At 37.4% G+C, this 13,649-nt stretch overlaps 1 protein-coding gene across 1 annotated transcript in view; it reads left to right on the top strand.

Moving 5' to 3' along the window:
• DROSHA (drosha ribonuclease III) overlaps positions 1-13,649 on the top strand; it is a gene marked incomplete at both ends in the record, with an annotated part of 70,304 nt that overhangs the window by 32,613 nt on the left and 24,042 nt on the right. Inside the window, 5 exons of the mRNA XM_081996688.1 lie at positions 2,382-2,489; positions 7,127-7,234; positions 9,609-9,747; positions 10,403-10,463; positions 12,357-12,416. Of these exons, the coding sequence (XP_081852814.1) occupies positions 2,382-2,489; positions 7,127-7,234; positions 9,609-9,747; positions 10,403-10,463; positions 12,357-12,416 (476 nt within the window). The remainder of the gene's footprint in view (positions 1-2,381; positions 2,490-7,126; positions 7,235-9,608; positions 9,748-10,402; positions 10,464-12,356; positions 12,417-13,649) is intronic.

Genomic DNA, 13,649 nt, shown 5'->3' with positions numbered 1-13,649 from the left:
CATAGGCTAAAGCAGGCTGCTCTTAGGTATCTATTTTTTTAAGATCTTGGACTGAAGCTTTGAATTTGTCTGGTGCACGTCTACCAGGCAGTCTTAATTGGACAACTTACGTAAAGAATATGTAGAGGAGAAATTAACAACTTTGGTACTGGACGGAATTTAGTTAAGTGGTGTTGTATTTATTTATTGATTAGAAACCCTGATAATTTATAGAATCATAGAACATCCTGAGTTGGAAAGGACCTATGAGAATCATTGAGTCCAATTCCTGAGTCTTCCCCAGCTTGCTAATTGTGTAGCTTTGGTTGCAATAAATGTTTGATACTTGACATTGCACCTGATTTTTATTATTACTGCAAAGCATAGTGTGCTGTTGCATGAGCTAGAGTCTTAGTTAACATTTTAGTTGTGCTGATATTAAATAAGGCGTTAATTCCTTACTTGTAAATGGGAAAAAATGCGAAGTTGTGACTTAACTGTGCCACAGTTGTAAAGAAAAAAAATATTTCGTCCCTATAGGACATGATTTTGTTTGCTACAGCTTTCTACACTCAGAGCAAGTAGAAGGGAAGACCATTGTTTTGTGGGCATCTTTTCATTAGGGGCTAATGGATGATTTATTTGTAAAATTATAGTGGATTCCATGTACTGGGGTGATTATGTTTTGCTTCAAAAGATGAAATGCCTCTTTGGTATTTATCGCTTACTCTGTGTTGTGCTGATTTTTGTTTCTAGACAGTATTATCTAGGATAATGAGTTTATCAAGTAGTTTGCCATCAGAGATGCATATGGGGCTAAAGCAGAAGCTTTATGTGAAGATAACCTATGCATTTTGCCAGTGGAGGTATCAGTAACTTAGAAGGAACTGTAGGGCTGCACCTGGCTGCTACATGGGCTTTTAAAGATTATGAATCATATTATGAGTAACACTGGAGTGCTCCTGAGCCAGTCAGTCTGCCTGAAAGTACTGCTAGGTCTAGCAAACACAGTAGCACCTGTCTCAGAAAACGACACAGCCTCGAAATGTGAATTTTAGAGAATGCACAAGGGCTGCAGTGCTGTAAGCAACTCTATTCCCTCTGCCCTCAGTCATTCACTACTATGACATTGTATGATGTTACTTGTGACAGGGTTGTACCTGGGGACGTTGCTCCTCTAACCTAAGTTTGAGCGTTTACAGCAGGTGCATAAATTGGGACCTGAAAGCTCACTTTGAAGTCAGTGGAGACAGAAATGCATTTTTTTATAGCCATTTATCCCCCTTCATTGAATATAAGAGGAGCTAGGGCTAACTAGCCTCCTACCCTAGATGCCTCAGTGTTGAGGTGTCTGAGGTTTGATGAATCTCTGTCTGGATAGATGCACCTCTTGGAACCACTGTCTGAGTCTCTGCAGAACAGAAGACAGCCTGTTCCTGCCCAGAGATGCTCATAGGCTTCAGATGGCAAGAGTCAGCTTTGAGCAAGTGCCCTGTAGCAGAAAGGAGAAGGAGAGGGAGGATGGGTTGCAGCTTTGAAAATTCTTGTGTTCTGAAGAAGAGCACTGAGGGAGTCTTTACTGCTAGTGCATGCTGTGTGGGGAGCTTGCATAACCTGGGGGCTTTGCAGTGTTGGAACCAGGAGATCCTGATCCAGGGATGCTTTATTTTAGCTGGTTTTCTTTCATTCTATTTTTACAGAAAATACTTTCTTTTAACGATCTTTTAGTAATTGTGTCCCTTTTGTAGTTTCTAGAGACAAATAAACTGTTTACACAAAACTAAACACCCAGTGGTCAAGGCAAAACAGATTTTTTATTTATTCAATATTTTAATTAAAATAATATTGGTAGATTTCATCATAATAAGCTCCAGGACTAGTGAATGCTGATCCCTTTCCCAGGCTGGGAGTACTGAGAGTGTTGAACAGGAACTGTTATGAAGTAGCCAAGATCACAAAACAAAGCCTTTCTTTTGCTTAGTCTGTTTTATTCTTACTGAATGCTTCAAGCCAGTAGTACTCATGGTGACAGACTTGAATGACAGTCTTGAAAACAGAAGTTGTTTTGCACCCAGGGCTAAAGAATGTGCTTTCATTATAAGGACCTTAATTCACTTAAGTATCGTCTTGGATATATGGGTTGGACTGGTTTGTTCTGTCATTTGCAGTAAAAAATGTAGTCACCTCTGTTCTCTTATTGGACTACCAAAATCATCTGTCAACACTGTACTCCAGCATGTCCACCACAGTCTGTGGCTGACAGTTACAAGATTTGGACTAGTCTTAGAAACTGCTCACTAAAAGCGAACCTTAAGTGGGTATTGTGAACACGCTCATATGCGCATTGATACTGCTTTGTTGTAGAAAGTTCTTCACAGGAGCTCTGTTCTCTCCCTGTCTAGGAAGCACTGCAGAAAATTCGTCAGAAGAACACAATGAGACGTGAAGTGACCGTCGAGTTGAGTAGCCAGGGATTCTGGAAAACAGGGATACGCTCTGATGTCTGCCAGGTGACTAAACCACCGTGATATCTGATGTATTTTCTTTCATGATAGCTGCCATTTACCTCTTGCAAGGGCTTGCTGTGATTCTAGACTGAAGAACCAAATGGAAGTGAATATCTTTGCCTCAATAAGATCTGTTGATTTAGAGAACTGTTCTAGTGTCCTGTCTACCCGCGCCACACGCACACAAAAAAAAAGTTATCTTAAAATTTTAGTTTTCTTGCCACTGCTTGATTAGCGAAAGGGAGAGGGGGTAGGAATGCCCAGCTGGAGGTTAGCCAAATGTTGAGTCTGGTGTGGAACTCCGAGAGCTTCTTCATCCATCAGTTAGGTTTGTCTTAGATATTTTTATTTTAATATATTTTTCTATTTTGTTTTTTTTTTTAAAAAAGCTTACAGTTACGCATGAAGAAATGTCATTTACTTGAAAGAAAAAAAAACACACCACAACTAACTTTTGGATTAAAACAGGTGATCCTCAGTAGGAAGATATCTTTCAGATAGTGTGTTTCGTACGCATGACATCTCCAAGGCACAGATCTGCCAGATCCTATTCTGAAGCAGCTGACAGCCACCAGCTTTGTGATATAATAAAAATAAGTGCAATTTTTATATAATATTGTATTAGTAAAATTCAAGTAGCTATTTAACAGCCAAATAAATATATTAGAGGTATATTTGCATCTTTTTTATTAGCTGTTGTTTTAGAGATGTTATTTAAGAATTAAATGCTTACAATTTAATATTAACTTAACAGTATGAAGGATAAACTTTTGGGGTTGCTAGGCAAAGGTATAGGTAGAAATCCCATTGTTATCTCAAAAGTCTGGTAAGGCCAAAGGGGAAATTCTAATGGTAGAGAAATGCTAATAACTAAAATTGCTTTTCTTCTGTCTGAAACATTTCTTGTGATTCTATTATTGCTTCTGCAGTCAAAGAAAGAGAATAGTGGAACAGTAACTTCTCACATAGCTGAGGAAAATTACAAACCTTTTCTAATTTTTTGTTGTGAAGTGTATCCATTTTTACAGATTAACTACACAGTGTAAATTTCTAATTTGGGAGCTTTGAAACAGTTCTGTATTACTTGTAATATCTTCTGTGATTCGTCTCTTAATGTCTTCTTGGATATTCCTGTTTCATTTTGTTGTTGAAGGACAGCAAAACACCACAGAATGATGAAAGTAAAGCTAATTCACATTTTTGTGCCCATCTGCAGCCGTAACGCCTGAATCAGCCAGTTCTGGTATGAAGGTCCTTTGATTTGATTTCTTTGAGAGGCCAAGAGTAGGCAAACTCTATGTCTGTAAATTGAAAGATTGCTGCTGTTGCTACATGCTTTTTCCCAGATGCAAGAAGTCTAAAACTAGATATGCGTAAATCAACTCTGTGGGAAGAGCTGAAGTGCAGTGATTTAAAATTAATTCTTTTAAAAGCATTGCGGTTTAGAAGATTGAAACTCTTTTAAAAAGTCACCCTGATAGCTTATAGTTGCTCTAAGTTCCATGGCACTGTAAGTAATGGCACTGGTCTTTGCAGTCTCAGAAATGAACTGCTTGGAGGGGGAGGATGAAGGATGAGTGAAATGTGAATGTGAAAATGTAAAATGTCTGTCTTCTGCCAGGGTCACTTGAAGTTATCCAATAGATGAAGTGCACTACTTGGCTACTAAGCTGGGCAGCACTTACTATGCAGTCTGGCAGGATGGGGCCATGCTGAGGAGATAACACACCCCCGCACACCCCCCCATCGTTGCCTGTATTGTTAAGCATTCAGGATGAGGAGAGAAATTATGCATTTCAAAATATTTCAGCTCACCTGGTTCTTAGTAGCTTCAGGTCAGGAGCGTCTGCCAGCCTGGGGGATGGTGACACTAGCTGGGGACACCTGAGAGGGTCCCTGCCTTGCCATATTGGCTGCAGCAAAAAAAGAACATGCAGCATAGTTAAAATCATATATTTAAAAAAAAAAAAAAAAAAAGAAAAGTTACTTCTACGTGTATAACCAGATGCAAGTACCAAAGTTATGGGATAATTCCTGTGGCTGTATGGTTTCAAGAGACTTTTTTTTTAATCATTAGCCATTCTTTAGCCTAATGCAATTTTTAAAGCAGATATTTTATTTTCTTATAAAGAGATAAATAAAACATCCGAAACATCAAATAGCTATAATCCGATATGATGCACACTAATTGACTCAATCAAGTGTTTAGTGCCATGAAACAGTGCTTTGTCAATATAACTGCAACAGTCAAATAAAAGACCTTCTGTGTAGTCCCAGGGAGATGCCAATTCCTTGTTTGCTTCACCACATCTGATAAAAATCTAAAACCTTATATTTCAGTCCTCAATCTTAGGGCCACATGTACTGGTTCCCAAGTATAAATAACATTAAACCTTGCTTGAGGTACTCTTTCTGCCTAGTGGCCTGTGCAGTGGAACATACAGGCAGGAAAGCAGAGTTGGCCCATGAGAAGTTTGAGAGGTTTTTTGTAATTAATTCCTTCCATGAAGGAAGACATAGGAAGCACACCTGTACAGTTTATATGGAGGTATAAAGGGTGCTCCCCATCTTGTAAATTACCCTAAGAAAATTCTAAATGAATTTAGAACAAGGTATAATTTTACTTACACTTACTCAGTTTGCTTCGAGTGGTTTTACATTTTTCTGCCATTCATAGATCCAGAGAGTCTTTTTCTTGCTGTTAACTAATTACTTCCATCATTACCTTCCAGCGCTCTGTTCAGCTCTCAAAAATTTTAGTCTTTTACCTAAACAAAGTATTGCCGTTGGTTATTCTTAACTTCTCAATCTTGTAACATTCACCAGTTTGTATTTTCTGCTGTTCTTTCTTTAATCATAGAATCCTTGGGTTGGAAGAGACCTTTAAAGATCATCTAGTCCAACCCCCATGCAAGGAGCTGGGACATCTTCAACTAGGTCAGGTTGCTCAGAGCCCCGTCCAACCGGATTTTGAACGTTTCCAGGGATGGGACATCTACCACCTCTCTGGGCAACCTGTGCCACCCTCATTGTGAAAAATTTTCACCACCCTCATTGTGAAAAATCTCTTCCTTATATCTAGTCTATATCTGCCCTCTTTTAGTTTAAAACCGTCACCGCTTGTCCTATCGCTACAAGCCCTGCTAAAATGTCTGTCCCCATCTTTCTTATAAGCCCCCTTCAAGTACTGGAAGGCTACAATAAGGTCTCCCTGGAGCCTTCACTTCTCCAGGCTGAACAACCCCAACTCTCTCAGCCTTTCCTCAGAGGAGAGGTGTTCCATCCCTCTGATCACTTTTGTGGCGCTCCTCCAGACCCTCTCCAACAGGTCCACGTCTTTCCTGTGCTGAGGGCTCCAGAGCTGGATGCAGGACTCCAGAGCTGGATGCAGGACTCCAGAGCTGGATGCAGGACTCCAGGTGGGGTCGCACCAGAGTGGAGTAGAGGGGCAGAATCACCTCCCTCAACCTGCTGGCCATGCTTCTTTGGATGCAGCTCAGGAGATGGTTGGCCTTCTAGGCTACGAGTGCATATTCCCATGCAGAAATCTGTAACACCATGACATGCAGAAATATAAAACATCATTTATTCCGTAAATTATACATCATCTGCTTTGTATTCTTGTTTTTCTTGCATCTATCCACACTATACATTCATCTTCTGTAATCATACACATTCCTCTTTCTGAAATTAATAGGGATAGCCCTCAGATTTTGATTGCTTTAAAACATGTCGAACTGAATATATTCATGCCATGTAACTGATAGGAATGATTAAAAGAACTGAAATTTTAGATCGGTGTCACAGAAATGGTCACATGCATTAAATTCTTTCAATACTGACACTTCCCCTGTAGTTCTCTTACTTTTCACTCTTATACAAGATTTTTGATGTTGATAATATCATACTTGTTGTACTACCATACTGATAAACTGTACTACTTGCTTATGTCAACCCAGATCCATCCAAAGCCAGTAATATTAGTGTAGAATTCTGGCTTTAAAAGACTGGAAGAGGGATACTTTCATTATCACAACATACAGTTAAATTTTTATTGAAATTTTCCCCGACCAGAAAACGTCATCTCTTTCCCAGAACCCTTAATTCTTTCTCAGATGGAAATGAAGCAAGGCACTAATAACTGTGCTTGACAGTCAAGTAGCTACTGTTGTTTGGTGAAAGCTGGTTAAAGTGATATAAAGTGCTTCTTCCGTAATGTTACAAGGCAGAGGGAAATGGCCTTTCTTCATCTTTGGTACCAATCTAAAACTGCAGGGTGTTAAATGAGAAGGTACATATAGCATCATATTCAGTTGCAGCTTATTGAAACATGATGATACCAGTGAGCAGGCATTTTTTTACCTCTTTCAAAATATGTAAGTAGAAGACTGGTTTTATGTATTTATTTATTTATTCTGGGTGGGGCTGTATCCCCACTGTGATTATGCTGACAGACATACCTGATTTAATCAAGTGCTATGCTGATGAGGGTTGGGAAACCATTTTTTTTTCCTTATTTAAACCAAAACAGTAAAACTCAGTGTTGTGACAAATGGAAAGTGTTTGTATTTATAGCTTAGTCAACTGAGTACTCTGTATACTGAAGTTGAATGCTTTTCCTTATTGCAATTGTTTTTTAGCACGCAATGATGCTTCCTGTCCTCACCCACCATGTCCGCTACCATCAGTGTCTGATGCATTTGGACAAATTGATAGGCTACACTTTTCGAGATAGGTGCTTGCTGCAGGTAAGACATGCAAAAAATAAACTACTTGCTGGTTTGTCTTCCTAATATGATTGAGTTTATCCATAAACCTGCCTGCTGTACCAGCTTGAGAAACATACTGCATTGACACAGCTTGAAAGTACTCGATTACTTGCACTGCAGATCTTCCAAAAGTTTCGGTTATCGCAAGAGATTTCTAGAGACATCTATTGTGCATGTAGGCATACACCTACCTTTGCTCCAATGGTGGGCCTGGATTGGCTTGAAAGACAAAAATATGCTTACTGCAAAGACTGTCAGATACATTACTCGTTATTTCCTTAGAAGTTCTTTTTTTAGATATTTGTGAGGAATATGATGTTATTCTGCAGATAAGCATACATGCATTGCTTCTTCCTTTTATAGTCTGTTGTTCAAAAAAAGAGTAACTTAAGTGTTGCCTTTTTATTTTGCATTTATAGCTAGTGCAAAGGAATTTGCAAGCTTCTGTTAGCTCTTGGTTTCTACAAGTACATGATGAAACTTTTGCATTTACAAAAAAGGGCAGGAACTGGAGAGGACAATTTCTTATTTGTTTTCAATACATCTGTATCACATGAGCAGTCATTTATGTAAATGTATATTTGGAATTGATCAGCTCTGGAAGGCTGGTTCTTTGGTACCATGGCCCCTTTCCCCTTATGTTTCTTCTGAAGGGAAATGGAGACTTCTGTTCAGGATTTCCCCCTGAAATAAGCAGCCTCTCTCTCCGCTCACTGAGGCCGAGTTCAAAAAATGCAGTTGCTCTGTATGTATGGAGACATTACTCCCAAAATACTTTAAGCAGAGGCTTATAGAGAAATCTTTTCTTATAGCTTTGCAGTTTTCTAGAATTTGGTTTCCAGGGCTGATCCTACTGAAAATTACAGTAAACATTGAGCATCTTGTAGGATTTGGTTGTTCACAGGCTGCCTTTGTATTCTTATCTTTAATATTAAAACTGTGATGGAAATCTTCAAAATGTTGAGACCAAGCACACAAAACAAAAAGCAAACTGCAATCAAGAAGGGGAGAAAGCATAAAATCAAGTGTCGTAATTAGTCAAATTAATGTTTAGTCATAACAAAACAACTTGTTAATGCTTGATCCCTATGCATATTTGTTTAAAACCTACAAACTTGTTCCAGAGGAGAAGGAGCTTTTAAAAATGTATACAGTACCAGTCACCTATTTAAGCATAGGCAATATCCAGTGTATAATTTTGCATTGTTTTTTACTGTTTCATCATGATGTATTCTTTTTAAAGCACAGACTGGGCAAGAAAGATTATGCTAAATTAACTATACGGAGAAGTTGTAATGTGTCATCCAGTTCAAATGGAGCAGAGGCTGAGAGCTGGTGATAATGACAAACTTAATATTAGTGAGGAATTAAAAAGAACTTTGAGGAAGTTCTTATTTTTGAATCAATATAATTGTACTCTCTAGAATAACTAAAATAAACTTCTCGAAGTTTTGTGTTTGGAAAGCCACAGCCAATGTTTGACTGTCCTGCAAGTGTTTCAGAAGTAACTTTCTGCAGCTTGAATTTGCCAATGTATCTCTTGCCTTATATATAAGGTGTGTGTTCACACACATTTATACACGCAATATATTTTTAGGTGTGTATGTGTAAAGAAAGAGAAAATGCATGAGTTTGCAGGATGGAGTCATAAAAACCAGCTGTAGTTCTATTTTCTGCTGCCATTTTTTCAGTGGCAGCAGAGAATAAGCTTTTGATAATACTCAGTGGTACAAATATAAAACAGAAGACCAATCCTGCCATTGCCATTCACTTCCAGTTGAGGAGTGGCCCTGTATAGTCATGAGAGAAAGAGTTCTTATGTGAATAACCATGCCAGAGATAATAAACTTTGTTGTTGTTGTTTGGTTTTTTTGAACCAGGAATGTTTTATAGATATTTAAATAACCTAAATCAAATATATGAATGGTTGAGAACCTCTTTAGTTGTTCATATTTTTAGTATGAATACTTATGCTGCAATGTTAGAGTGGATATATGTTTAAATAAGCAAATGTATTGAAATCAGGTCAGCAAAGCTGGTAAGCAAAACTCTAAGGGCAAATTGATACTTCATGCTTTTTCTCTTCTAAACTGATTTTTCTTTAAAGAAAAAAAACTGTTGAAAGTTAATTAGTTAAACTGATGATTGAGCATAAATGTTGCTTCTTTCTGACATCTGAAATAGTACATTCTACATTTAAATTGCTGGAACCAAGCTTCTAATTGACGACATCACTTTGTAGCCTTTCTTCAAACTAAAAAATAACAATTATTAGCTACCAGTCTAAGATGTTTTTTTCTTACATTTGCAAAAATACATCTAAGAATTTTTTTCTCTATATGCTACATTATAGCTTGCCATGACTCATCCAAGCCATCACTTAAACTTTGGAATGAATCCGGATCATGCCAGAAATTCCTTATCCAACTGTGGGATTCGGCAGCCAAAGTATGGAGATAGAAAAGTTCACCATATGCACATGAGAAAAAAAGGTATGCTATTTCACCACTACCATTTTTCTCTCACCTCACACTTAATCAGTAAGAAAATCTTTTGTCCATTGTTATTTCATTGGCCATTCTTCTTCTGAGGGATACCTTCAGTGGAGGATTTCAATGGTTATACACAGACAACAGTGAGATCTTTCTGAAAGACTGGATTTTGCAAGTTAGTCAACAAGTAAAGAGCTGAGTAAAAGCAAGGATAATAAATGGGAGGTTGTATTTTATTTTTTGGCAAGTACTGTTTTCTTAATTTGCTGCTCAAACTGGAGAGCAAACTGGAGGATATTTTGTAAAAATGTCTTATTAATGTGAAAATGTTGTCTCTCTGCTGCAGAACATTCCTTACCCCTTAGAAGTATATTCAAATATAATGAAGTAATTTGTTTATTGTTTATGTATTTCTCATGCAGAGGTGATTTTTTTTTTGTCTCTCTGCTAAAATAAAATAGTATTGTAATGGGACTGTGGTCAGTTAGGCAGAGAGCATCTGTAAGGATTGTATTTGCTGTAAGCATACCCTGTAACTAACAGGATGATCTTGTGTATAGCAATTACAAAGTAACATTTTGAGTAATTATTTTCTAATCCTATTCAAATTGAATTAGTTGTTGTTTATTTAATAGTGCATTGTTTATATTTCTAGGGATAAACACCCTGATAAATATTATGTCCCGTTTGGGACAGGATGATCCAGCTCCTTCCAGGTAATGAAAATAATTGTTTGCAAGCAGGGAAGCTGTTGCAGAGGGAGATGTTTAATAGAAACAACAAACTGTCAGCAACAGTTTTGGCAAATGGTTGAAATGAAAAGTCATTTTGAATTGACTTTTATATTGTGAAGATGTGCTGAACCACCATTAGCAGTGACATAGTAAATGTTTGGTCATGCCTGCCGAAAACTCCTGAGGAAGGTGTTAACAGATAATTCTGTCATTTTTGTCTATCCTTGAAATGAGGAGGACTAAAAGACTAAGTTTTTGCTTTCTACAGAATTAAAAATAAGATTTGTTGTTATTGTTATCATTACTATAAATTGGATTCTCGATCACATTTCCTCACAGTAGTACCTTCCTGGCATGGCGCCTTGTTAACATGTGTGATACTGAACGTGGGCTTTACTGGTTTACTGGTCCAATTTAAAGACATATGCAAAAACAGCTGAAGACAAAAAGCTGAACCATTAGTGTTGTAATGTAATAGTCTCTATTTGACCACTAAGAATTCTGTGCAAATAAATAATGTTTAAGATGTGGCTTATAACAGCAGACACCATATTTAGCCAAAGTGAATAAACAAAATTTATAGGGCTAATGCAAGAAATAGTTGTATGTGACATCTCCTAAATGCATGAACTATATAAAGCAGAGTGTTTTTTAGTTAAATAGTGCTATAACTGGGCCTTTTAAGTGTCATCATTTTGGACAAAGCTCGGGAATGGGAGAAGTTGAATTCTGAATAAATTACTGTGACAGTGTTTCCCAAATGCTGTTTCAGCTAGACCATGCCCTTTTCTTTGACAGTCAGCCCCAAGCTTATTTCAACGCTCTTAAGATAACGTGAGATAAAGGTAAATTGCATTAATTCTCACAAAATAACACACAAATACAAAATCCCACTTCTGAGAGATGTGTTTTTTTCGCTATGTTGCTACACAAAGGAGACTTGTAGTATTGCTCGCTCTTTATTGTTTTACACAGCAGAGGTAATTGAATTCTTTCAGCCCATTACAAAGGCCTGCTATTTCAGAAATTAGACTAACCATATAATTTTTGAGGAGTGCAAATTGCAATAAAAGCTGTCAAACACTTGAAAAGAATCTTCTGGATTTAAAAAAAAAAATCCTGTGGCAATGGCCTTGATTCTATTACAATCATATGGGAAGTCAAAATGGTGCTACTAATATGTGCTTCGATGTATCAAGCAGAAATTTGTGTATCTTCAAAGACAGACTCCAGTTCTTTTTCAGCTGCTGTTTCCTGTTTAGTCCTTTGTTATATATGCAGGCAGAGAGTGTAAGTTTCTACTGACTTAATGGCATCTTTGAATGCATCTTCCTCTACAGAGGTTTTTTCTTTTGAACTCAAAGGAAGTTACAGAAAACAGGGCATTTAAAGGTGCTATGAACAATTGAAGTAGTTACTCCCTTGTAGCTCTGCCATACCACTGAATCTGTTGCAGAGTCATCACATCCCGTAGGTGTTGATGTTAATTACCTACACTTGCCTAGTTGTATGCACAAAACTGAAGACAGGCTGTTTCAGTCACCTGGTGCCTTCTGATGGACAAAGAAACCCAACCTCAGTAGGCCATTGCACAGTGCCAATCAATGATGGTTTTCTTTGTCCATTTGTTAAGCTCTGACAATATCTCAGAATGAAATGTATGACAGTTTCAAAGGATGTGGTGTGAATCCCAAGTTTCGAGACTCCTGTATTTGTTACTCTGTTTTGGAAAGGCTTGTAACCCAGAGAGGGCTGCAAGAATGTCTATCACAGCTGATTAGCAATCAACTATGATTTGTTCTATTTTAATTGTATTGTGTAAATAACCATCATGTGTTACTTAGCTGATAGTAAACCTTGAAATGCCTTTTTCAGGATTAACCACAACGAGCGTTTAGAATTTCTGGGAGATGCTGTGGTGGAGTTCTTAACGAGGTAAATGGGGAATTATCAACATTCCTCATCTTTGTATGTTACTGTCATACTATTGGGCTTATTAAGCTTTGCAGTGTCTACTTTATGACTATGTATGTTTGCAGTCTGGCCTGATATTTAGAGCTGCACATCTGCACACAGCTCTTGTGACAATTCCTTCAGTGTTGATGATACAAGGAAGATTACAAAATGAAAAGCTAGAGTTTCTGTTTCATGGAGTGCAATTTAAAGTTGATTGGGGTTTGAGATTATTCAGCTCCAGACAAGTTGAACTTTGTACCCTTTTTTTAAAGGAAATACATTTTTCTTAACATTCCATTTTGTTTCCATGGGATCATTTTCTGCAGTTGCAAGTGAAAAGCATTTATTGGTAATATTGAATGTGTTGCAGTTCTTAGATTTCCAGTTATTAAGACTGTAGCTTACCTTGCATGTCTGTATGTAAATAAAATAGTTGAGCACAAATGTAATTTATGTAGAAGTAATAACAAAAAAACATGGTTCATCAAAAATTGCTCCAGTTTTGGTCTGTTTTGAGTATTCTGAAATCAGTAAGCAATACAGGGATATTATCAAATTTAGCTCCATTGGCCTCTCTTACCTGAGTACTAGGGACAGGCAGTTTGCAAAAAATAAAGCTATAATCCATTTTCAGCTGCCTTGTTCTACTGTTTTTAATAGGAGAGTAGTCCTGTTTACTGTAAAGCTTCTCTTTAACTAAGTTTGTTATATGAATAACAAAATCGCCCTTATAGGTCCATTCTCTAGTAGCCATTAGCTACTCAGTATTAAAAGCTATTAGTCTGTAAAGGTCTCCACTGCCCTTAAAACCCATGGCCTTTTCTCTTATACAACAGTACAGGCAGATAAGACGGAAGACTTGCTGATTAAAATGTCTTGCATTTTTCATTGTCACTGTTCATCAACCATCAGTTGACTTTCTGAGCTAACTTTTTTCTCAATTCAGAAAAAAACTGAGCTAATTTCTCTTCAATAGAGCGTGTAGGCACCTATTTAAGTCTGATTTTTTTTCTCACTTTCTTGACTTCTTTTGTGAATTATGGTGCTTGATTAGATTGCCTCTAAGTTTTATAGCAATTTTTGCCCTTAAATAATCTTGCATCTATCTGTACTTTTCTCCCTGTGTACTCAGTTAATAAAATACTTTAATAATTAGTGCCATCCACTGCCTTATTTGTGAGATGTTGAAAACCCTCTCTGTATTAACTTCTT

The sequence above is a fragment of the Phaethon aethereus genome, assembly GCF_964289735.1.
Source record: "Phaethon aethereus genome assembly, chromosome: 2".
Lineage (NCBI taxonomy): Eukaryota > Metazoa > Chordata > Aves > Phaethontiformes > Phaethontidae > Phaethon > Phaethon aethereus.
The sequence above is the reverse complement of the archived record's forward strand: the minus strand, read 5'-3'. Positions and strand labels throughout refer to the sequence as shown.